The sequence below is a fragment of the Oncorhynchus kisutch genome, linkage group LG14, assembly GCF_002021735.2.
Source record: "Oncorhynchus kisutch isolate 150728-3 linkage group LG14, Okis_V2, whole genome shotgun sequence".
Classification (NCBI taxonomy): Eukaryota; Metazoa; Chordata; class Actinopteri; order Salmoniformes; family Salmonidae; genus Oncorhynchus; species Oncorhynchus kisutch.
The window spans coordinates 81,000,160-81,024,343 of record NC_034187.2 but is presented as its reverse complement, the minus strand read 5'-3'; the positions used below and the strand labels follow the sequence as shown (position 1 = coordinate 81,024,343).

The following is a 24,184-nucleotide window of genomic DNA, read 5'->3' as shown; positions in this document are numbered from 1 at the left end:
TCTGGCTCAGTCTCTGGGTGCCCCATGTCAGGGCTAAGAGTCTGGCTCAGTCTCTGTGTAACCCATGTCAGGGCTAAGAGCCTGGCTCAGTCTCTGAGTGCCCCATGTCAGGGCTAAGAGTCTGGCTCAGTCTCTGGGTAACCCATGTCAGGGCTAAGAGTCTGGCTCAGTCTCTGTGTAACCCATGTCAGGGCTAAGAGTCTGGCTCAGTCTCTGGGTAACCCATATCAGGGCTAAGAGTCTGGCTCAGTCTCTGGGTAACCCATGTCAGGGCTAAGAGCCTGGGCTAAGAGTCTGGCTCAGTCTCTGTGTAACCCATGTCAGGGCTAAGAGTCTGGCTCAGTCTCTGGGTAACCCATATCAGGGCTAAGAGTCTGGCTCAGTCTCTGGGTAACCCATGTCAGGGCTAAGAGCCTGGCTCAGTCTCTGGGTGCCCCATGTCAGGGCTAAGAGTCTGGCTCAGTCTCTGAGTGCCCCATGTCAGGGCTAAGAGTCTGGCTCAGTCTCTTTACAGGCATGGCTTCAAACCCCTTAACAAGCTTAGCCCTGGTCAAAAGTGGTACACTACGTAGGGAATTGAGTGCCATTTGGGACATTGTTGTGGAAATTCTAACCAGAAAGGAAGAGACTGTAGATTCTTCAAACAGCAACTTTTTATTGTAAGATTTTCAAATCTGGAGCTGGTCAACAATCCACTCAACAACAGTGTAGAGGTAAGAGCTCAACAAACAAGAGTTGGGTCTCAGCCTTTATAGGAAAATACAACCTCTGTCTACGTAGCAGTTTAGCAGGTGTGTGAGATCATGGTGGGAACATAGCATACAAACAAGTGGGCTTCCAGTTTTGTTACTCCTTTCTGCTGATAGAATTGTTGCTGCTGCTCACGCTAGCCTCTATTCTCGTCATATCTACACACAGCTGTGCCCTTGAAATATACGAAAAGAACCGGATGGACCCGAAAACTGTGGTCACTCTCAGAGGCTCTTTGTCTTGGGCCGCTTGACCAAGTTACATAAAGACAAGTGAGGAAAAATACTACCTTCTTCATGACAGAAACAGACAGTGGAAATGTACAGGTTGAAGGCTCATACAGCGTGTATAACAGAGTTTGTAATATTGCCACCGTATTCCTCCCTTTTAAGACTCATCTCAACCTAATACAAAATTACAAGTAAGCAATCATTCATAATATAAGACAATTATGTCATAATCTCAGCAAAACTTCAACCAATGAAAATATGAAACATTGTAGCAGAGGGCTTTCTTACACTAGTACATCGTCTTTGTAAATGGCTTCTGTTGTGTCAGAGTATATCACCTTCACATAGTGCTAAACATTCTTAAGGGAATAATTTAAACAATTAAACAGTTATACGGGAAGTACACTCTTCATATGTACAAAAATAAAGAACAGAATGGACTCAAAGAGACTCTTTGTCTTTTGCCGCGTACATACCAAGTTACATAAAGACAAGAGAGGAAAAATACTAGCTTCTTCATGACAGAAAACATACAGTAGAAATGTACGGGTTTAAGGCTCATACAGTGCATGTGCATAAGAGGTTTCAATTTTGCCACCAAAACATACAGCAGGGCTGGGCAAAGGCCGGCCCGGAGTCCGTATGCTGCCCACGACCTGATTCAATACGGCCCCGTGGAACAATACTCAGATCACAAAGAATTTGCAATAGTAAAGTTTTGAAAAACATATTTGTTATTCGAATTAAAAGCCCAATGAATACTTTCTGTAAGGATTTAACTCCCACCTCTTGAGGGACATTTATTTTTGTTAGCATGCGGCAAATAGCACTGCTGGGTGAGGCAAATAGCACTGCTGGGTGATTTAAAATGTTTATCTTTAATTTACAATTGATAGAACCTATGAGAATAGAACTCTAAAGCCAAAGATGTGTTTGGGATGGACTCTACCTTTCTTAAAAACTACAAAGAGTCACTCATTGGCCCCATTACTAAGGTCACCAACACATCTATTGGTCTCGGTGTGTTTCCAAGGGTATGGAAGTCGGCCATAATAACGGCCATCTTTAAATCAGGCGACCCTGCTAACGTGAGTAACTACAGGCCCATTAGTATACTACCTGTGGTGTCAAAGGTTGTTGAAAAGTGTGTAGCAGAACAACTGATTGCCCACCTCAACAACAGCCCCTTCACATTACACTCCATGCAGTTTGGCTTCAGAGCGAAACACTCCACAGAAACGGCCAACTGCTTTCTTCTGGAAAATGTGAAGTCCAAGATGGACAAAGGGGGTGCTGTTGGGGCTGTGTTTCTGGACCTAAGGAAGGCTTTTGATACTGTTAACCATGAGATTCTCATCACAAAATTGTCCAAGTTCAACTTTTCCCCTGATGCCTTGAGATGGATGAAATCATACCTTTTAAGGCAGAACTCAGTGTGTCAAAGTGAGCAATGAGCTGTCGTCCACTCGTAGCTATGATGTGGGCGTGCCCCAAGGGTCAATACTGGGGCCCCTCCTGTTCAGCCTGTACATTAATGATCTGCCTTCTGTCTGTACTGGGTCGGAAGTTCAAATGTATGCAGATGATACAGTGATATATGTGCATGCAAAGAGAAAACAACAAGCTGCACAAGAACTCACTACTGTAATGGTCCAGGTTACAAAGTGGCTCAGTGACTCGTGTTTGCATCTCAATGTGAAAAAAACTGTTTGCATGTTCTTCACAAAGAGGGCAACAGATGCTACTGAGCCAGATGTCTATGTGTCAGGGGAGAAGCTCCAGGTGGTATCCGATTTTAAGTACCTTGGCATCATACTTGATTCCAACCTCTCTTTTAAAAAGCATGTGAAAAAGGTAATTCAAATAACCAAATTCAACCTAGCTAATTTCCGATTTATACGAAATTGTTTGACTACAGAGGTAGCAAAACTGTACTTCAAATCTATGATACTCCCCCACTTAACATACTGCTTGACTAGTTGGGCCCAAGCTTGCTGTACAACATTAAAACCTATTCAGTCTGTCTACAAACAGGCTCTCAAAGTGCTTGATAGGAAGCCCAATAGCCATCATCATTGTCACATCCTTAGAAAGCATGAGCTCTTGAGTTGGGAAAATCTTGTGCAATACACTGACGCATGTCTTGTATTCAAGATCCTTAATGGCCTGGCTCCCCCTCCACTCAATATTTTTGTTAAACAGAAAACCCAGACATATGGCAGCAGATCCACAAGGTCTGCTATTAGAGGTGACTGTATAGTTCCCCTCAGGAAAAGCACCTTTAGTAAATCTGCATTCTCTGTGAGAGCTTCCCATGTCTGGAATACACTGCCATCAGACACACATAACTGCACCACATATCACACTTTCACAAAATGCTTAAAGACATGGCTAAAGGTCAATCAGATTTGTGAACATGGTCCCTAGCTGTGTGTTGCCGCTCTCCATGTTGTCTGTAGCTTGTGAGGTGTGGAAACACTTTGTTGCTTTTATGAATTTTGACTTGCTGCTTTTTGTTCTATGCTGCTCTGTCTGTATGCTACGTCTTGCTTGTCCTATGTTGCTCTGTCTGTATGCTATGTCTTGCTTGTCCTATGTTGTTATGTCTTGCTTGTTCTATGTTGCTATTGTCTATATTGTAATTGTTTTTAATAACCTGCCCAGGGACTGCGGTTGAAAATTAGCCGGCTGGCTAAAACCGGCACTTTTACTGAAATGTTGATTAATGTGCACTGTAAATCAAAATAAACTCAACTCAGACAGGTTCAGAACTTTGTGAAACATCACAGTTGAAAAATATTTGGCAAATAGAAGTCAAACCTGGATTGTGTTCAGAGAGAGATGGGAGGGATTGAATGGAGCAGGATGGGACAAAAAATAACAAGTTAACTAAAGTAAAATATACTGTGCCCATAAAATATATATAGTATGTATCAACTGGAAGTAGAAACCTAAGTGTAGGGGTAGGAGAAAATAATAAAAGGAAACTATATATTTTATATGTTTACGGCAGGTAGCCTAGTGGTTAGAGCATTGGACTAGTAACCGGAAGGTTGCAAGTTCAAATCCCCGAGCCGACAAGGTAAAAATCTGTCGTTATGCCCCTGAACAAGGCAGTTAACCCACTGTTCCTAGGCCGTCATTGAAAATAAGAATTTGTTCTTTAACTGACTTGCCTAGTTAAATAAAGGTGAAAATAAAATTAATAACAACTGCACGAGGACAGACAGTGACTGGCAGACTGACACACACGTCACAGTTACAAATAGTAGCTAGCTAGAAATTGCACAAAAACAATCGTTTTCAAAAACGTTTTAAGAAAAGGAAAGTCGACAATAAATGTAGGGTGTTCCAGCAAGAGTGGACATGTCATGTATTGTCATATTATGTCTTGTTCCTGTTCTTTCTCTTCACTCCGTTTCCCTCTGCTGGTCGTATTAGGTTACCTTCTCTTCCTCTCCTTCCCCCAGCTGTTCCTCATCTTCTCTAACTACCTCGTTCACCCTTTTCCCACCTGTTCCCTTTTTCCCTCTGATTAGGTCTCTATTTCTCTCTCTGTTCCTGCTTCTTTCTTTGTCAGATTCTCGTTTGAGTTTCTCATGCCAGAACCAAACTATCGTCTCGTTTGCTTCACCCTTGTCCCACCCTGTCAGTATCTGCCTGTTCTTCTGATGCTACGTGTGATCAGGTACCTCTGTCCGCTACGACCCGCGCCTACCCAGAGAGACCAGCAGTCTGTCGCCGCAACCCAGCTATTCTCCTCTGCTGCTAAGAAGGGGACTCTTTTGTAAATATCAGAAGGACTTTCTGTTTCATTTGTCGCCCTCTCTGAGGGTTGTCTATTTTGCCATTTTCTACATCTGAAGAGGATCTATGTCTTCCCTGTGTTTTTACATTAAAGGACTCTGTTTTTGTTAAACCGCTTTTGGGTCCTCACTCAAGTGCACAACAGGACATGTAAATATTTCTTTATTGAGGTATCAGGGAAAGCTGTGTGCTTAGTGTGCAAAGAGAGCATCGCTGTCTTGAAAGACTGCAACTTGTCCCAACACTTCCAGACGAAGCATGCAGAGAAATATAGGAATATGTCTTCTGAGCATCAAAAGTTTCTTTCTCAGTTGCAAGGACTTTTCACAAACGGTGGAATTGCGAGAGCTAGCTATGTACTGTCTGTCCCACAAAATTGCTAAATTTGTTAAACCGCTTTTGGGTCCTCACTCAAGTGCACAACAGAAGAATCTGACCAAGAATGGACCCAGCGATTTCGGATCCTTTCCACTCAGCCGTCGAGATCCAGGGAGCGATGCTAGGCAGACACGAGCAGGAATTGTCTGTTGCTCGACATGCCGTTGAGACCCTGACCGCCCAAGTCTCCGACCTCACAAGACAGGTTCACCATCTCCGCCTCGATCCACTGGCCACTTCCAGGGCTTCCGAATCTCCGGATCCCAGAATCAATAACCCGCTGTGTTACTCTGGGGAGGCCACTGAATGCCGCTCGTTCCTCACCCAGTGTGATATTGTGTTTTCTCTCCAGCCCAACACTTACTCCAGGAGCACAGCTCGTATCGCCTACGTCATATCTCTCCTTACTGGACGGGCTCGTGAGTGGGGCACGGCTATCTGGGAGGCGAGGGCTGAGTGTACTAACCAGTATCAGGACTTTAAGGAGGAGATGATACGGGTTTTTGATCGTTCTGTTTTTGGGGAGGAAGCTTCCAGGGTCCTGTCTTCCCTATGTCAAGGTAATCGATCCATAACAGATTACTCTATTGAGTTTCGCACTCTTGCTGCCTCCAGTGACTGGAACGAGCCGGCTTTGCTCGCTCGTTTTCTGGAGGGTCTCCGCGCGGAGGTAAAGGATGAGATTCTCTCCCGGGAGGTTCCCTCCAGCGTGGATTCCTTGATTGAACTCGCTATTCGCATAGAGCGACGGGTTGATCTTCGTCACCGAGCTCGGGGAAAGGAGCTCGCGTTCTCCGTTGCCCCCCTCTCCGCATCACTACCATCTTCCTCTGCCGGCTCGGGTGCTGAGCCTATGCAGCTGGGGGGTATCCGCATCTCGACTAAGGAGAGGGAACGGAGAAACACCAACCGCCTCTGTCTCTATTGCGGTTCCGCTGGTCATTTTGTCACTTCATGTCCAGTAAAAGCCAGAGCTCATCAGTAAGAGGAGGGCTACTGGTGAGCGCTACTACTCTGGTCTCTCCTTCAAGATCCTGCACTACCTTGTCGGCCCATCTACGCTGGACCGGTTCGTCAGCTTCCTGCAGCGCCTTGATAGACTCTGGGGCGGAGGGCTGGTTTATGGACGAGACATGACATTCCTCTCAGACAGTTAAAGGAGCCCACGGCCTTGTTCGCTCTGGATGGGAGTTCTCTCTCCAGGATTCAGCGTGAAACGCTACCTTTAACCCTCACTGTCTCTGGTAATCATAGCGAAACCATTTCTTTAAAAAAAATTCGTTCACCTTTTACACCTGCTGTTTTGGGTCATCCCTGGCTAGTTTGTCATAATCCTTCTATTAATTGGTCTAGTAATTCTATCCTCTCCTGGAACGTCTCTTGTCATGTGAAATGTTTAATGTCTGCTATCCCTCCTGTTTCCTCTGTCTCTTCTTCACAGGAGGAGCCTGGTGATTTGACGAGGGTGCCGGAGGAATATCACGATCTGCGCACGGTGTTCAGTCGGTCCAGGGCCACCTCTCTTCCTCCGCACCGGTCGTATGATTGTAGTATTGATCTCCTTCCAGGAACCACCCCCCCCCCCCGGGGTAGACTATACTCTCTGTCGGCTCCCGAACGTAAGGCTCTCGAAGATTATTTGTCTGTAGCTCTCGACGCCGGTACCATAGTCCCCTCCTCCTCTCCCGCCGGAGCGGGGTTTTTTTTTGTTAAGAAGAAGGACGGGTCCCTGCGCCCCTGCATAGATTATCGAGGGCTGAATGACATAACAGTTAAGAATCGTTATCCGCTTCCTCTTATGTCTTCAGCCTTCGAGATCCTGCAGGGAGCCAGGTTTTTCACTAAGTTGGACCTTCGTAACGCTTACCATCTCGTGCGCGTCAGGGAGGGGGACGAGTGGAAAACGGCGTTTAACACTCCGTTAGGGCACTTTGAATACCGGGTTCTTCCTTTCGGCCTCGCAAACGCTCCAGCTGTCTTTCAGGCATTAGTAAATGACGTCCTGAGAGACATGCTGAACATCTTTGTTTTCGTTTACCTTGACGATATCCAGATTTTTTTCACCGTCACTCCAGATTCATGTTCAGCACGTTCGACGTGTCCTCCAGCGCCTTTTAGAGAATTGTCTTTATGTGAAGGCTGAGAAGTGCACTTTTCATGCCTCCTCCGTCACATTTCTCGGTTCTGTTATTTCCGCTGAAGGCATTAAGATGGATCCTGCTAAGGTCCAAGCTGTCATTGATTGGCCCGTTCCTAAGTCACGCGTCGAGCTGCAGCGCTTTCTCGGCTTCGCGAATTTCTATCGTCGTTTCATCCGTAATTTCGGTCAGGTGGCAGCTCCCCTCACAGCCCTTACTTCTGTCAAGACGTGCTTTAAGTGGTTCGATTCCGCCCAGGGAGCTTTTGATCTTCTCAAGAATCGTTTTACATCCGCACCTATCCTTGTTACACCTGACGTCTGTAGACAGTTCGTTGTCGAGGTTGACGCGTCAGAGGTGGGCGTGGGAACCATTCTTTCTCAGCGCTCCCTCTCTGACGACAAGGTCCACCCTTGCGCGTATTTTTCTCATCGCCTGTCGCCGTCGGAACGTAACTATGATGTGGGAAACCGCGAACTGCTCGCCATCCGCTTAGCCCTAGGCGAATGGCGACAGTGGTTGGAGGGGGCGACCGTTCCTTTTGTCGTTTGGACTGACCATAGGAACCTTGAGTACATCCGTTCTGCCAAACGACTTAATGCGCGTCAGGCTCGTTGGGCGCTGTTTTTAGCTCGTTTCGAGTTCGTAATTTCTTATCGTCCGGGCTCTAAGAACACCAAGCCTGATGCTTTATCTCGTCTCTTCAGTTCTTCAGTAGTCTCCACCGACCCCGAGGGGATTCTCCCTGAGGGGCGTGTTGTCGGGTTGACTGTCTGGGGAATTGAGAGGCAGGTAAAGCAAGCACTCACTCACACTCCGTCGCCGCGCGCTTGTCCTAGGAACCTTCTTTTCGTTCCCGTTCCTACTCGTCTGGCCGTTCTTCAGTGGACTCACTCTGCCAAGTTAGCCGGCCACCCCGGCGTTCGGGGTATGCTTGCTTCCATTCGCCAGCGTTTTTGGTGGCCCACTCGGGAGCGTGACACGCGTCGTTTCGTGGCTGCTTGTTCGGTCTGCGCGCAGACTAAGTCCGGTAACTCCCCTCCTGCCGGCCGTCTCAGACCGCTTCCCATTCCCTCTCGACCGTGGTCTCACATCGCCTGCCGTCAGCGGGGAAGACTGTTATTCTTACGGTTGTCGATAGGTTCTCTAAGGCGGCTCATTTTATTCCCCTCGCTAAGCTCCCTTCTGCTAAAGAAACGGCACAAATCATCATCGAGAATGTTTTCAGAATTCATGGCCTTCCGTCAGACGTCGTTTCGGACAGGGGTCCGCAATTCACGTCTCAATTTTGGAGCGAGTTTTGCCGTTTGATTGGAGCTTCCGTCAGTCTCTCTTCCGGCTTTCACCCTCAGTCTAACGGTCAAGCAGAACGGGCCAATCAGACTATTGGTCGCATCTTACGCAGTCTTTCTTTTCGTAACCCTGCGTCTTGGTCAGAACAGCTCCCCTGGGCAGAATACGCCCACAACTCGCTTCCTTCATCTGCGACCGGTCTATCTCCTTTTCAGAGTAGCCTCGGGTACCAGCCTCCGCTGTTCTCGTCTCAGCTCACCGAGTCCTGCGTCCCCTCCGCTCAGGCTTTTGTCCAACGTTGTGAGCGCACCTGGAAGAGGGTTAGGTCTGCACTTTGCCGTTATAGGGCGCAGACTGTGAGAGCCGCTAATAAGCGTAGAACTAAGAGTCCTAGATATTGTCGCGGTCAGAGAGTATGGCTCTCCACTCAAAACCTTCCCCTTAAGACAGCTTCTCGCAAGTTGACCCCGCGGTTCATTGGTCCGTTCCGTATTTCTCAGATCATTAATCCTGTCGCAGTGCGACTTCTTCTCCCGCGATATCTTCGTCGCGTCCACCCGGTCTTCCATGTCTCCTGTGTTAAGCCCGTTCTTCGCGCCCCCGCTCGTCTCCCCCCCCCCCCCCCCCCATCCTTGTCGAGGGCGCACCTATCTACAGGGTCCGTAAGATTTTGGACATGCGTCCTCGGGGCCGTGGTCATCAGTACCTAGTAGATTGGGAGGGGTACGGTCCTGAGGAAAGGAGTTGGGTTCCCTCTCGGGACGTGCTGGACCGTTCGCTGATCGATGATTTCCTCCGTTGCCGCCAGGTTTCCTCCTCGAGTGCGCCAGGAGGCGCTCGGTGAGTGGGGGGGTACTGTCATGTATTGTCATATTATGTCTTGTTCCTGTTCTTTCTCTTCACTCCGTTTCCCTCTGCTGGTCGTATTAGGTTACCTTCTCTTCCTCTCCTTCCCCCAGCTGTTCCTCATCTTCTCTAACTACCTCGTTCACCCTTTTCCCACCTGTTCCCTTTTTCCCTCTGATTAGGTCTCTATTTCTCTCTCTGTTCCTGCTTCTTTCTTTGTCAGATTCTCGTTTGAGTTTCTCATGCCAGAACCAAACTATCGTCTCGTTTGCTTCACCCTTGTCCCACCCTGTCGGTATCTGCCTGTTCTTCTGATGCTACGTGTGATCAGGTACCTCTGTCCGCTACGACCCGCGCCTACCCAGAGAGACCAGCAGTCTGTCGCCGCAACCCAGCTATTCTCCTCTGCTGCTAAGAAGGGGACTCTTTTGTAAATATCAGAAGGACTTTCTGTTTCATTTGTCGCCCTCTCTGAGGGTTGTCTATTTTGCCATTTTCTACATCTGAAGAGGATCTATGTCTTCCCTGTGTTTTTACATTAAAGGACTCTGTTTTTGTTAAACCGCTTTTGGGTCCTCACTCAAGTGCACAACAGGACATGTAAATATTTCTTTATTGAGGTATCAGGGAAAGCTGTGTGCTTAGTGTGCAAAGAGAGCATCGCTGTCTTGAAAGACTGCAACTTGTCCCAACACTTCCAGACGAAGCATGCAGAGAAATATAGGAATATGTCTTCTGAGCATCAAAAGTTTCTTTCTCAGTTGCAAGGACTTTTCACAAACGGTGGAATTGCGAGAGCTAGCTATGTACTGTCTGTCCCACAAAATTGCTAAATTTGTTAAACCGCTTTTGGGTCCTCACTCAAGTGCACAACAGAAGAATCTGACCAAGAATGGACCCAGCGATTTCGGATCCTTTCCACTCAGCCGTCGAGATCCAGGGAGCGATGCTAGGCAGACACGAGCAGGAATTGTCTGTTGCTCGACATGCCGTTGAGACCCTGACCGCCCAAGTCTCCGACCTCACAAGACAGGTTCACCATCTCCGCCTCGATCCACTGGCCACTTCCAGGGCTTCCGAATCTCCGGATCCCAGAATCAATAACCCGCTGTGTTACTCTGGGGAGGCCACTGAATGCCGCTCGTTCCTCACCCAGTGTGATATTGTGTTTTCTCTCCAGCCCAACACTTACTCCAGGAGCACAGCTCGTATCGCCTACGTCATATCTCTCCTTACTGGACGGGCTCGTGAGTGGGGCACGGCTATCTGGGAGGCGAGGGCTGAGTGTACTAACCAGTATCAGGACTTTAAGGAGGAGATGATACGGGTTTTTGATCGTTCTGTTTTTGGGGAGGAAGCTTCCAGGGTCCTATCTTCCCTATGTCAAGGTAATCGATCCATAACAGATTACTCTATTGAGTTTCGCACTCTTGCTGCCTCCAGTGACTGGAACGAGCCGGCTTTGCTCGCTCGTTTTCTGGAGGGTCTCCGCGCGGAGGTAAAGGATGAGATTCTCTCCCGGGAGGTTCCCTCCAGCGTGGATTCCTTGATTGAACTCGCTATTCGCATAGAGCGACGGGTTGATCTTCGTCACCGAGCTCGGGGAAAGGAGCTCGCGTTCTCCGTTGCCCCCCTCTCCGCATCACTACCATCTTCCTCTGCCGGCTCGGGTGCTGAGCCTATGCAGCTGGGGGGTATCCGCATCTCGACTAAGGAGAGGGAACGGAGAAACACCAACCGCCTCTGTCTCTATTGCGGTTCCGCTGGTCATTTTGTCACTTCATGTCCAGTAAAAGCCAGAGCTCATCAGTAAGAGGAGGGCTACTGGTGAGCGCTACTACTCTGGTCTCTCCTTCAAGATCCTGCACTACCTTGTCGGCCCATCTACGCTGGACCGGTTCGTCAGCTTCCTGCAGCGCCTTGATAGACTCTGGGGCGGAGGGCTGGTTTATGGACGAGACATGACATTCCTCTCAGACAGTTAAAGGAGCCCACGGCCTTGTTCGCTCTGGATGGGAGTTCTCTCTCCAGGATTCAGCGTGAAACGCTACCTTTAACCCTCACTGTCTCTGGTAATCATAGCGAAACCATTTCTTTAAAAAAAATTCGTTCACCTTTTACACCTGCTGTTTTGGGTCATCCCTGGCTAGTTTGTCATAATCCTTCTATTAATTGGTCTAGTAATTCTATCCTCTCCTGGAACGTCTCTTGTCATGTGAAATGTTTAATGTCTGCTATCCCTCCTGTTTCCTCTGTCTCTTCTTCACAGGAGGAGCCTGGTGATTTGACGAGGGTGCCGGAGGAATATCACGATCTGCGCACGGTGTTCAGTCGGTCCAGGGCCACCTCTCTTCCTCCGCACCGGTCGTATGATTGTAGTATTGATCTCCTTCCAGGAACCACCCCCCCCCCGGGGTAGACTATACTCTCTGTCGGCTCCCGAACGTAAGGCTCTCGAAGATTATTTGTCTGTAGCTCTCGACGCCGGTACCATAGTCCCCTCCTCCTCTCCCGCCGGAGCGGGGTTTTTTTTTGTTAAGAAGAAGGACGGGTCCCTGCGCCCCTGCATAGATTATCGAGGGCTGAATGACATAACAGTTAAGAATCGTTATCCGCTTCCTCTTATGTCTTCAGCCTTCGAGATCCTGCAGGGAGCCAGGTTTTTCACTAAGTTGGACCTTCGTAACGCTTACCATCTCGTGCGCGTCAGGGAGGGGGACGAGTGGAAAACGGCGTTTAACACTCCGTTAGGGCACTTTGAATACCGGGTTCTTCCTTTCGGCCTCGCAAACGCTCCAGCTGTCTTTCAGGCATTAGTAAATGACGTCCTGAGAGACATGCTGAACATCTTTGTTTTCGTTTACCTTGACGATATCCAGATTTTTTTCACCGTCACTCCAGATTCATGTTCAGCACGTTCGACGTGTCCTCCAGCGCCTTTTAGAGAATTGTCTTTATGTGAAGGCTGAGAAGTGCACTTTTCATGCCTCCTCCGTCACATTTCTCGGTTCTGTTATTTCCGCTGAAGGCATTAAGATGGATCCTGCTAAGGTCCAAGCTGTCATTGATTGGCCCGTTCCTAAGTCACGCGTCGAGCTGCAGCGCTTTCTCGGCTTCGCGAATTTCTATCGTCGTTTCATCCGTAATTTCGGTCAGGTGGCAGCTCCCCTCACAGCCCTTACTTCTGTCAAGACGTGCTTTAAGTGGTTCGATTCCGCCCAGGGAGCTTTTGATCTTCTCAAGAATCGTTTTACATCCGCACCTATCCTTGTTACACCTGACGTCTGTAGACAGTTCGTTGTCGAGGTTGACGCGTCAGAGGTGGGCGTGGGAACCATTCTTTCTCAGCGCTCCCTCTCTGACGACAAGGTCCACCCTTGCGCGTATTTTTCTCATCGCCTGTCGCCGTCGGAACGTAACTATGATGTGGGAAACCGCGAACTGCTCGCCATCCGCTTAGCCCTAGGCGAATGGCGACAGTGGTTGGAGGGGGCGACCGTTCCTTTTGTCGTTTGGACTGACCATAGGAACCTTGAGTACATCCGTTCTGCCAAACGACTTAATGCGCGTCAGGCTCGTTGGGCGCTGTTTTTAGCTCGTTTCGAGTTCGTAATTTCTTATCGTCCGGGCTCTAAGAACACCAAGCCTGATGCTTTATCTCGTCTCTTCAGTTCTTCAGTAGTCTCCACCGACCCCGAGGGGATTCTCCCTGAGGGGCGTGTTGTCGGGTTGACTGTCTGGGGAATTGAGAGGCAGGTAAAGCAAGCACTCACTCACACTCCGTCCCACAAAATTGCTAAACATAGCAAGCCATTCGCTGAGGGCAAATTCATAAATTAATGTTTAATTGACTCTGCAGCAATACTTTGCCCCGACAAGAAAGAGCTGTTTCAAAATGTTTCCCTCTCAAGACGAACAGTGACACGGCGTATTGAGGACATTGCAGAGAATATGGAACAACAGTTGAAAGACAAGATAAAGGATTTCACCTATTTCTCCTTGGCCCTGGATGAGAGCAGTGATGCACGTGACACGGCACAGTTGTTGATATTCTTACGAGGTCATAACCCCAGACGTTGAAATTACAGAGGAGCTTGCTTCAGTGCAGTCAATGAAGAGCACAACCACAGGGAACAGATTATTGGAGGAGGTTAATAAGTGTGTGGCAAAGCTGGGACGGAGTTTTGAGAAGTTATCCAGTGTGACCACTGATGGCTGCCCAAACTTGACAGGAAATAACATTGGCCTTTTGAAAAGGATACAAGATGAAGTAGCTGAGCTGGACCCAGATCAGAAAATTATTTTCCTGCATTGCATTATTCATCAGAAGGTGCTCTATAAATGTGTTCTGAAAATCAGCCATGTTGTGGATACAGACACTAAAGTGGTAAACTTCATAAGAGCAAAATCTTTAAAGCACAGGCAGTGCACTGTTGGAAGAGACAGAGTCATGTCATGCTGATCTCCCCTACCACACAAACATGAGAAGGCTGAATTTGGGGAAGGTGCTTAAAAGGGTGTCGGACCTGAAGTTGGAGATTACAAAATTTTTGCAAATGAAAGGAAAATATGTGGATTTTCCTCAACTCAACTGCAGACGTTTGAATGGTTGGCTGATTTTGCCTTCACCGTGGACATCATGGCCCTCATGAATGAACTGAATTCCAAACTACAAGGGAAACTACAATCAGATGAACAGCCTTGTCAAAGCCTTCAAGGGAAAATTACTCCTCCTGACCCGTCAAGTAGAAGCCAACAATCTCACCCACCTTCCGACACTACTAGTCTGTACCCTATCAGATGACAACAATCTCACCCACCTTCCGACACTACTAGTCTGTACCCTATCAGATGACAACAATCTCACCCACCTTCCGACACTACTAGTCTGTACCCTATCAGATGACAACAAGCTCACCCACCTACCGACACTACTAGTCTGTACCCTATCAGATGACAACAATCTCACCCACCTTCCGACACTACTAGTCTGTACCCTATCAGATGACAACATTCTCACCCTCCTTCCGACACTACTAACTCTGTGTCGTTTTATCTGTCGAACTGCTTTGCTTTATCTTGGCCAGGTCGCAATTGTAAATGAGAACTTGTTCTCAACTTGCCTACCTGGTTAAATAAAGGTAAAATAAATAAATAAATAAATAAATAGTCTGTTCCCTATCAGATGACAACATTCTCACCCACCTTCCGACACTACTAGTCTGTACCCTATCAGATGACAACATTCTCACCCACCTTCTGACACTACTAGTCTGTTCCCTATCAGATGACCTTCTGACACTACTAGTCTGTTCCCTATCAGATGACCTTCTGACACTACTAGTCTGTTCCCTATCAGATGACCTTCTGACACTACTAGTCTGTTCCCTATCAGATGACCTTCTGACACTGCTAGTCTGTTCCCTATCAGATGACCTTCTGACACTACTAGTCTGTTCCCTATCAGATGACCTTCGGACACTACTAGTCTGTTCCCTATCAGATGACCTTCTGACACTACTAGTCTGTTCCCTATCAGATGACCTTCTGACACTACTAGTCTGTTCCCTATCAGATGACTTTCTGACACTACTAGTCTGTTCCCTATCAGATGACCTTCGGACACTACTAGTCTGTTCCCTATCAGATGACCTTCGGACACTAATAGTCTGCTCCCTATCAGATGACCTTCTGACACTACTAGTCTGTTCCCTATCAGATGACCTTCTGACACTACTAGTCTGTTCCCTATCATATGACCTTCTGACACTACTAGTCTGTTCCTTATCAGATGACCTTCTGACACTACTAGTCTGTTCCCTATCAGATGACCTTCTGACACTACTAGTCTGTTCCCTATCAGATGACCTTCTGACACTACTAGTCTGTTCCTTATCAGATGACCTTCTGACACTACTAGTCTGTACCCTATCAGATGACTTTCTGACACTACTAGTCTGTTCCCTATCAGATGACCTTCTGACACTACTAGTCTGTACCCTATCAGATGACCTTCTGACACTACTAGTCTGTTCCCTATCAGATGACCTTCTGACACTACTAGTCTGTACCCTATCAGATGACCTTCTGACACTACTAGTCTGTTCCCTATCAGATGACAACAATCTCACCCACCTTCTGACACTACTAGTCTGTTCCCTATCAGATGACCTTCTGACACTACTAGTCTGTTCCCTATCAGATGACCTTCTGACACTACTAGTCTGTTCCCTATCAGATGAGGGGTTATATCCTTCCTGTTTGGCCCTGTCCGGGGGTGTCCTCGGATGGGGCCACAGTGTCTCCTGACCCCTCCTGTCTCAGCCTCCAGTATTTATGCTGCAGTAGTTTATGTGTCGGGGGGCTGGGGTCAGTTTGTTATATCTGGAGTACTTCTCCTGTCCTATTCGGTGTCCTGTGTGAATCTAAGTGTGCGTTCTCTAATTCTCTCCTTCTCTCTTTCTTTCTCTCTCTCGGAGGACCTGAGCCCTAGGACCATGCCCCAGGACTACCTGACATGATGACTCCTTGCTGTCCCCAGTCCACCTGGCCATGCTGCTGCTCCAGTTTCAACTTCCACCTGACTGTGCTGCTGCTCTAGTTTCAACTGTTCTGCCTTATTATTATTCGACCATGCTGGTCATTTATGAACATTTGAACATCTTGGCCATGTTCTGTTATAATCTCCACCCGGCACAGCCAGAAGAGGACTGGCCACCCCACATAGCCTGGTTCCTCTCTAGGTTTCTTCCTAGGTATTGGCCTTTCTAGGGAGTTTTTCCTAGCCACCGTGCTTCTACACCTGCATTGCTTGCTGTTTGGGGTTTTAGGCTGGGTTTCTGTACAGCACTTTGAGATATCAGCTGATGTACGAAGGGCTATATAAATAAATTTGATTTTGATTGATGACCTTCAGACACTACTAGTCTGTTCCCTATCAGATGACCTTCTGACACTACTAGTCTGTACCCTATCAGATGACCTTCTGACACTACTAGTCTGTTCCCTATCAGATGACAACAATCTCACCCACCTTCTGACACTACTAGTCTGTTCCTTATCAGATGACCTTCTGACACTACTAGTCTGTTCCCTATCAGATGATCTTCTGACACTACTAGTCTGTTCCCTATCAGATGACCTTCTGACACTACTAGTCTGTTCCCTATCAGATGACCTTCTGACACTACTAGTCTGTTCCCTATCAGATGACCTTCTGACACTACTAGTCTGTACCCTATCAGATGACCTTCTGACACTACTAGTCTGTTCCCTATCAGATGACAACAATCCCACCCACCTTCTGACACTACTAGTCTGTTCCTTATCAGATGACCTTCTGACACTACTAGTCTGTTCCCTATCAGATGACCTTCTGACACTACTAGTCTGTTCCCTATCAGATGACCTTCTGACACTACTAGTCTGTACCCTATCAGATGACCTTCAGACACTACTAGTCTGTTCCCTATCAGATGACCTTCAGACACTACTAGTCTGTTCCCTATCAGATGACCTTCTGACACTACTAGTCTGTTCCCTATCAGATGACCTTCTGACACTACTAGTCTGTTCCCTATCAGATGACCTTCTGACACTACTAGTCTGTACCCTATCAGATGACCTTCTGACACTACTAGTCTGTACCCTATCAGATGACCTTCAGACACTACTAGTCTGTTCCCTATCAGATGACCTTCAGACACTACTAGTCTGTTCCCTATCAGATGACCTTCAGACACTACTAGTCTGTTCCCTATCAGATGACCTTCAGACACTACTAGTCTGTTCCCTATCAGATGACCTTCAGACACTACTAGTCTGTTCCCTATCAGATGACCTTCTGACACTACTAGTCTGTACCCTATCAGATGACCTTCTGACACTACTAGTCTGTTCCCTATCAGATGACCTTCAGACACTACTAGTCTGTACCCTATCAGATGACCTTCAGACACTACTAGTCTGTACCCTATCAGATGACCAGAGGGAGAAGTATATATCGCTGCTGCTTGCTTTAAACTGTGTTTTTTCTCTTCGTTTTGAGGATTTCAAAGTGATGGAAAGTGACATGCTGTTGGTTTCCTCTCCTTTCACCTTCAATGTGGATAACGCTCCCACTGACCTGCAACTTGAGTTTATCGATCTTCAGTCTGATGCAGTGATTGGAGAACTATTCAAATGTCACTGACGAGGTTCTATGTTCATCTCCCGATGAACAAAACTTTCCAAAGATTAGGAGTCATGCTCAGAAGATGTTTGTACTGTTTGGGTCAACTTATGTGTGTGAACGGTCATTTTCAGAGATTAAATATATGAAATATAACAAGTCAAGGCACAGATCATCTCTTACTGACTCACCTCTCAATAATCCTGCGCATAGCGACATCAGAAACTATACCTGATTTCACTGCTCTAGTCAATGCCCATCAGAGACTTCACTCCTCACACTGATTGAGTAGTTTAAATGTAATGTTGAGCTCTCTCTCTTTCTTGTGATTTTGTGCATACCTGTTAACAAGAGTTCTGTCCGTGGTGCTGAATGCACAGTGTACTTTTCCCTCCATATTGTTCATTGCATGTTTAGCCCTTGTGTAGTCTTAACATTCTGTATACTCCCCTTGTGTAGTCTTAACATTCTGTATACTCCCCTTGTGTAGTCTTAACATTCTGTAGACTCCCCTTGTGTAGTCTTAACATTCTGTATACTCCCCTTGTGTAGTCTTAACATTCTGTATACTCCCCTTGTGTAGTCTTAACATTCTGTATACTCCCCTTGTGTCGTCTTAACATTCTGTAGACTCCCCTTGTGTAGTCTTAACATTCTGTAGACTCCCCTTGTGTAGTCTTAACATTCTGTCTACTCCCCTTGTGTAGTCTTAACATTCTGTATACTCTTAACATTCTGTATACTCCCCTTGTGTAGTCTTAACATTCTGTATACTCTTAACATTCTGTAGACTCCCCTTGTGTAGTCTTAACATTCTGTATACTCCCCTTGTGTAGTCTTAACATTCTGTAGACTCCCCTTGTGTAGTCTTAACATTCTGTATTACTCCCCTTGTGTAGTCTTAACATTCTGTATACTCCCCTTGTGTAGTCTTAACATTCTGTATACTCCCCTTGTGTAGTCTTAACATTCTGTATACTCCCCTTGTGTAGTCTTAACATTCTGTAGACTCCCCTTGTGTAGTCTTAACATTCTGTATACTCCCCTTGTGTAGTCTTAACATTCTGTATACTCCCCTTGTGTAGTCTTAACATTCTGTAGACTCCCCTTGTGTAGTCTTAACATTCTGTAGACTCCCCTTGTCCTAAGGGTTAAAAATGATCCACCTTCACTAAACCCCCTAAAATAAACCAGCTTAATTGAATTTTAAACCCCAAATCTATTTTGCATGAAGAAACAACCTCATTCATCACAAATTTTGTGAATATCTAAAGACTGCATTTAATCAGTGGACACCACTCATTAATTAATTACAACACCTGTTATAATTGTTTTCTTTACTAAAGTAGAGGTTTATTATTATTATTATTATTATTATTACTAAGGTACTGTATAGGTGTAAACATGTTTTTTTGTTGTTGCAAGAGATAGCACTTGTATAGCACTAAGAAAGTAGCAGAAATGTGCAGAAAGTAGTTTGGAATGCATTTTATAGAAGGGAAACAAAAACAGTCTATAATAACTATTTTGGCAACATAGTAATATATTCTTATATACAGTACAATGACGAATTCAACTACAAAATAATAGTCTTCTCCCATTTGTTTAACCACACCCACAAAGTGTATAAACAACAACAGTAAATATAAATAAAATAGATTAATAAAAATGTGAAGAACATAAATCAATCAACTCTAATTAGCACATGTAGGACAGTATGCAAGTGTGTGTGCATGGACTTTGCAGATGTATTTCTCACATGTGCAGCACATAGTTTTTGTTTTACAGTCCTTCTTTGGGGGGCAGAATTGGTATCTCCTCCTCTTGCCTGCCCCAGCTGCAGCCTCAGGTGGACCAGGACAAGATTCAGCCCCTTGACCAGCTTTCACAAGCGCTGCAGAGGCTGCTGTGCGGGGGAGGCGCTTTCTTCTTTGAATGTGTGGGGTTACAAGTGCCTTTCCCAGCTGCTCCAGGAACACCCTCCTCCTGTTCTGCTTATCAGGCATCCAGGTAGGGTTGATCTTGTTCCATATCATGAAGGCATTGTATGAGGACACATCAATGATGTTATGGAAGATGACCAGGGGCCAGTGGACAGTCATCCTCCTGCAGCTGTAAGTTCCAATCACCTTGTCCACGCTTCCTTTGCTGTGGTTGTAGTCCAGGATGATGGCTGGCTTCCTGTCCTCACCATCACTGACCTCAGCCGTTTTGTGCAGTGTGCGCAGGAGGACCACATTCTTGTTCCTCTTTGATTTTGGACTTTAGTTTATTTTGTAAATATTTTTCTTTACCCTATTTTTGTCAAACTGCGTTTTTGGTAAGCATTTGATTTGGCCCAATACTTTTGGTCCCCTAAAATGTGGGGAACTATGTCCAAAAAGTGGTGTAATTTCTAAACAGTTCACCCCGGTATGGATGAAAATACCCTTAAATTAAAGCTGACAGTCTGCACTTTAATCTCATTTCAGTACAGAGCCAAAACAACAAAAAATCTGGAACTGTCCCAATACTTTTGGAGCTCACCGTAGCCCTGGTAACTAGGACAACGCCCTGGTAACTAGGACAACGCCCTGGCTCCGCCAATTAACTGCGATCTGGCTCTGCACTCTCTCGGTCACGCGATGCCCGAAACCTCAGATCAAGGCTACTTCCCAAATGGCACCCTGAGTACTACACATCCCAAATGGCACCCTGTGTACTACACATCCCAGATGGCACCCTGTGTACTACACATCCCAGATGGCACCCTGAGTACTACACACACCAAATGGCACCCTGTGTACTACACATCCCAAATGGCACCCTGTGTGCTACACATCCCAAATGGCACCCTATGTACTACACATCCCAAATGGCACCCTGTGTACTACACACCCCAAATGGCACCCTGTGTACTACACATCCCAAATGGCACCCTATGTACTACACATCCCAAATGGCACCCTGTGTACTACACACCCCAAATGGCACCCTGTGTACTACACATCCCAAATGGCACCCTATGTACTACACATCCCAAATGGCACCCTGTGTACTACACATCCCAAATGGCACCCTGAGTACTACACATCCCAAATGGCACCCTGTGTACTACACATCCCAAATGGCACCCTGTGTACTACACATCCCAAATGGCACCCTGTGTACTACACATCCCAAATGGCACCCTGTGTACTACACACACCAAATGGCACCCTGTGTACTACACACACCAAATGGCACCCTGTGTACTACACATCCCAGATGGCACCCCGTGTACTACACATCCCAGATGGCACCCTGTGTACTACACACACCAAATGGCACCCTGTGTACTACACACACCAAATGGCACCCTGTGTACTACACACACCAAATGGCACCCTGTGTACTACACATCCCAAATGGCACCCTGTGTACTACACACACCAAATGGCACCCTGTGTACTACACACACCAAATGGCACCCTGTGTACTACACATCCCAGATGGCACCCTGTGTACTACACATCCCAGATGGCACCCTGTGTACTACACATGAAATAACGTTCCATTCGGAACTCAAAGCCTTGTGGAAGAAGAAAACCATCTTAACTCAACATTCCTAAACCCTAAACTGAACTGAACGCACTTTACTTCATTGCTTACACATACAGTCAAGCCCATCCCTAGGGAGGGTTTTATAGGTCTCCAGTCTCTCTGGCTACTTTCTAGATGACAGTCAGTATGCATTTATTTTCAGTCAGGGGGGAATAAGGGAGAAATGTTTGAATCAAGTTCTGTCATCAGTTCCACTCAGGGCCTCAAGAGCAATTTAACAGAGCGGCATCCCAAATGGCACCCTATTCCCTATATAGTACACTACTTTAGACCAGAGCCCTATTCCCAATATAGTGCACTACTTTAGACCAGAGCCCTATTCCCTATATAGTACACTACTATAGACCAGAGCCCTATTCCCTATATAGTCCACTACTTCAGACCAGAGCCCTATTCCCTATATAGTACACTACTATAGACCAGAGCCCTATTCCCTATATAGTGCACTACTTCAGACCAGAGCCCTATTCCCTATATAGTCCACTACTATAGACCAGAGCCCTATTCCCTATATAGTACACTACTTTAGACCAGAGAACTATTCCCTATACAGTTCACTACTATAGAGCCCTATTCCCTATATAGTACACTACTATAGACCAGAACCCTATTCCCTATATAGTCCACTACTATAGACCAGAGCACTATTCCCTATATAGTGCACTACTTTAGACCAGAGCACTATTCCCTATATAGTGTACTACTTTAGACCAGAGCCCTGTTCCCTATATAGTGCACTACTTTAGACCAGAGCCTTATAGGGCTCTAGTGTGTCATTGAGGACGCGGCCCAGAGAGGTTGATATAAATGCAGGTCCTTTTGTTTCCCTCAACTCCGTTTACTGTCCTAATACTTAACACTTTATGACTCTCGACACAGCTTTTTTAGCATTCTCCATTTGTTGGAACATAGACTGTCATAGCGTATTTTTTGCTGAGATATTAGCAAATCCATAAATCTTCTACAATACACGGCCACTCCGCCATCCCTGCCTAACCCCTCCCCCTCTCCACCCTCCTTGGCGTCCCAACCTGGACCCTGGTCCATCAACCTGGACCCTGGTCCACCAACCTGGACCCTGGTCCATCAACCTGGACCCTGGTCCACCAACCTGAACCCTGGTCCACCAACCTGGACCCTGGTCCATCAACCTGGACCCTGATCTATCAATCTGGACCCTGGTCCATCAACCTGGACCCTGGTCCATCAATCTGGACCCTGGTCCATCAGCCTGGACCCTGGTCCATCAACCTGGACCCTGGTCCACCAACCTGGACCCTGGTCCATCAACCTGGACCCTGGTCCACCAACCTGGACCCTGGTCCATCAACCTGGACCCTGGTCCACCAACCTGGACCCTGGTCCATCAACCTGGACCCTGGTCCATCAACCTGGACCCTGGTCCACCAACCTGGACCCTGGTCCATCAACCTGGACCCTGCTCCATCAACCTGGACCCTGGTCCACCAACCTGGACCCTGGTCCATCAACCTGGACCCTGGTCCACCAACCTGAACCCTGGTCCACCAACCTGGACCCTGGTCCATCAACCTGGACCCTGAGCCATCAACCTGGACCCTGGTCCATCAACCTGGACCCTGGTCCACCAACCTGGACCCTGGTCCATCAACCTGAACCCTGGTCCACCAACCTGGACCCTGGTCCATCAACCTGGACCCTGGTCTACCAACCTGGACCCTGGTCCATCAACCTGGACCCTGGTCCATCAACCTGGACCCTGGTGCACCAACCTCAACCCTGGTCCACCAACCTGGACCCTGGTCCATCAACCTGGACCCTGGTCCATCAACCTGGACCCTGGTCCACCAACCTGGACCTTGGTCCACCAACCTGGACCTTGGTCCACCAACCTGGACCCTGGTCCACCAACCTGGACCCTGGTCCACCAACCTGGACCCTGGTCCACCAACCTTGACCCTGGTCCACCAACCTGGACCCTGGTCCACCAACCTGGACCCTGGTCCACCAACCTGTACCCTGGTCCATCAGCCTGGACCCTGGCCCACCAACCTGGACCCTGGTCCATCAACCTGGACCCTGGTCCACCAACCTGGACCCTGGTCCATCAACCTGGACCCTGGTCCACCAACCTGGACCCTGGTCCACCAACCTGGACCCTGGTCCACCAACCTGTACCCTGGTCCATCAGCCTGGACCCTGGTCCATCAACCTGGACCCTGGTCCACCAACCTGGACCCTGGTCCATCAACCTGGACCCTGGTCCATCAGCCTGGACCCAGGTCCATCAACCTGGACCCTGGTCCATCAGCCTGGACCCTGAGCCATCAACCTGGACCCTGGTCCATCAACCTGGACCCTGGTGCACCAACCTGAACCCTGGTCCACCAACCTGGATCCTGGTCCATCAACCTGGACCCTGGTCCATCAATCTGGACCCTGGTCCATCAACCTGGACCCTGGTCCATCAATCTGGACCCTGGTCCATCAACCTGGACCCTGGTCCATCAACCTGGACCCTGGTCCATCAACCTGGACCCTGGTCCATCAACCTGGACCCTGGTCCACCATCCTGGACCCTGGTCCATCAACCTGGACCCTGGTCCATCAACCTGGACCCTGGTCCATCAACCTGGACCCTGGTCCATCAACCTGGACCCTGGTCCACCATCCTGGACCCTGGTCCATCAACCTGGACCCTGGTCCATCAACCTGGACCCTGGTCCATCAACCTGGACCCTGGCCCATCAACCTGAACCCTGGTCCACCAACCTGGACCCTGGTCCACCAACCTGGACCCTGGTCCACCATCCTGGACCCTGGTCCATCAACCTGGACCCTGGTCCACCAACCTGGACCCTGGTCCATCAACCTGGACCCTGGTCCATCAACCTGGACCCTGGTCCACCAACCTGGACCCTGGTCCATCAACCTGGACCCTGGTCCATCAATCTGGACCCTGGTCCATCAACCTTGACCCTGGTCCATCAACCTGGACCCTGGTCCATCAA

At 47.8% G+C, this 24,184-nt stretch overlaps 1 protein-coding gene across 1 annotated transcript; it reads left to right on the top strand.

The window, feature by feature from the left end:
- The first annotated feature begins 20,858 nt into the window (after positions 1-20,858).
- Positions 20,859-23,929, top strand: LOC116353489 (foot protein 1 variant 1-like). Its single transcript, XM_031789278.1, has 3 exons — positions 20,859-20,898; positions 22,425-22,715; positions 22,758-23,929. Exons 1-3 carry the CDS (start codon positions 20,859-20,861, stop codon positions 23,927-23,929), a joined length of 1,503 nt encoding a protein of 500 aa, XP_031645138.1.
- Positions 23,930-24,184: the final 255 nt, after the last annotated feature.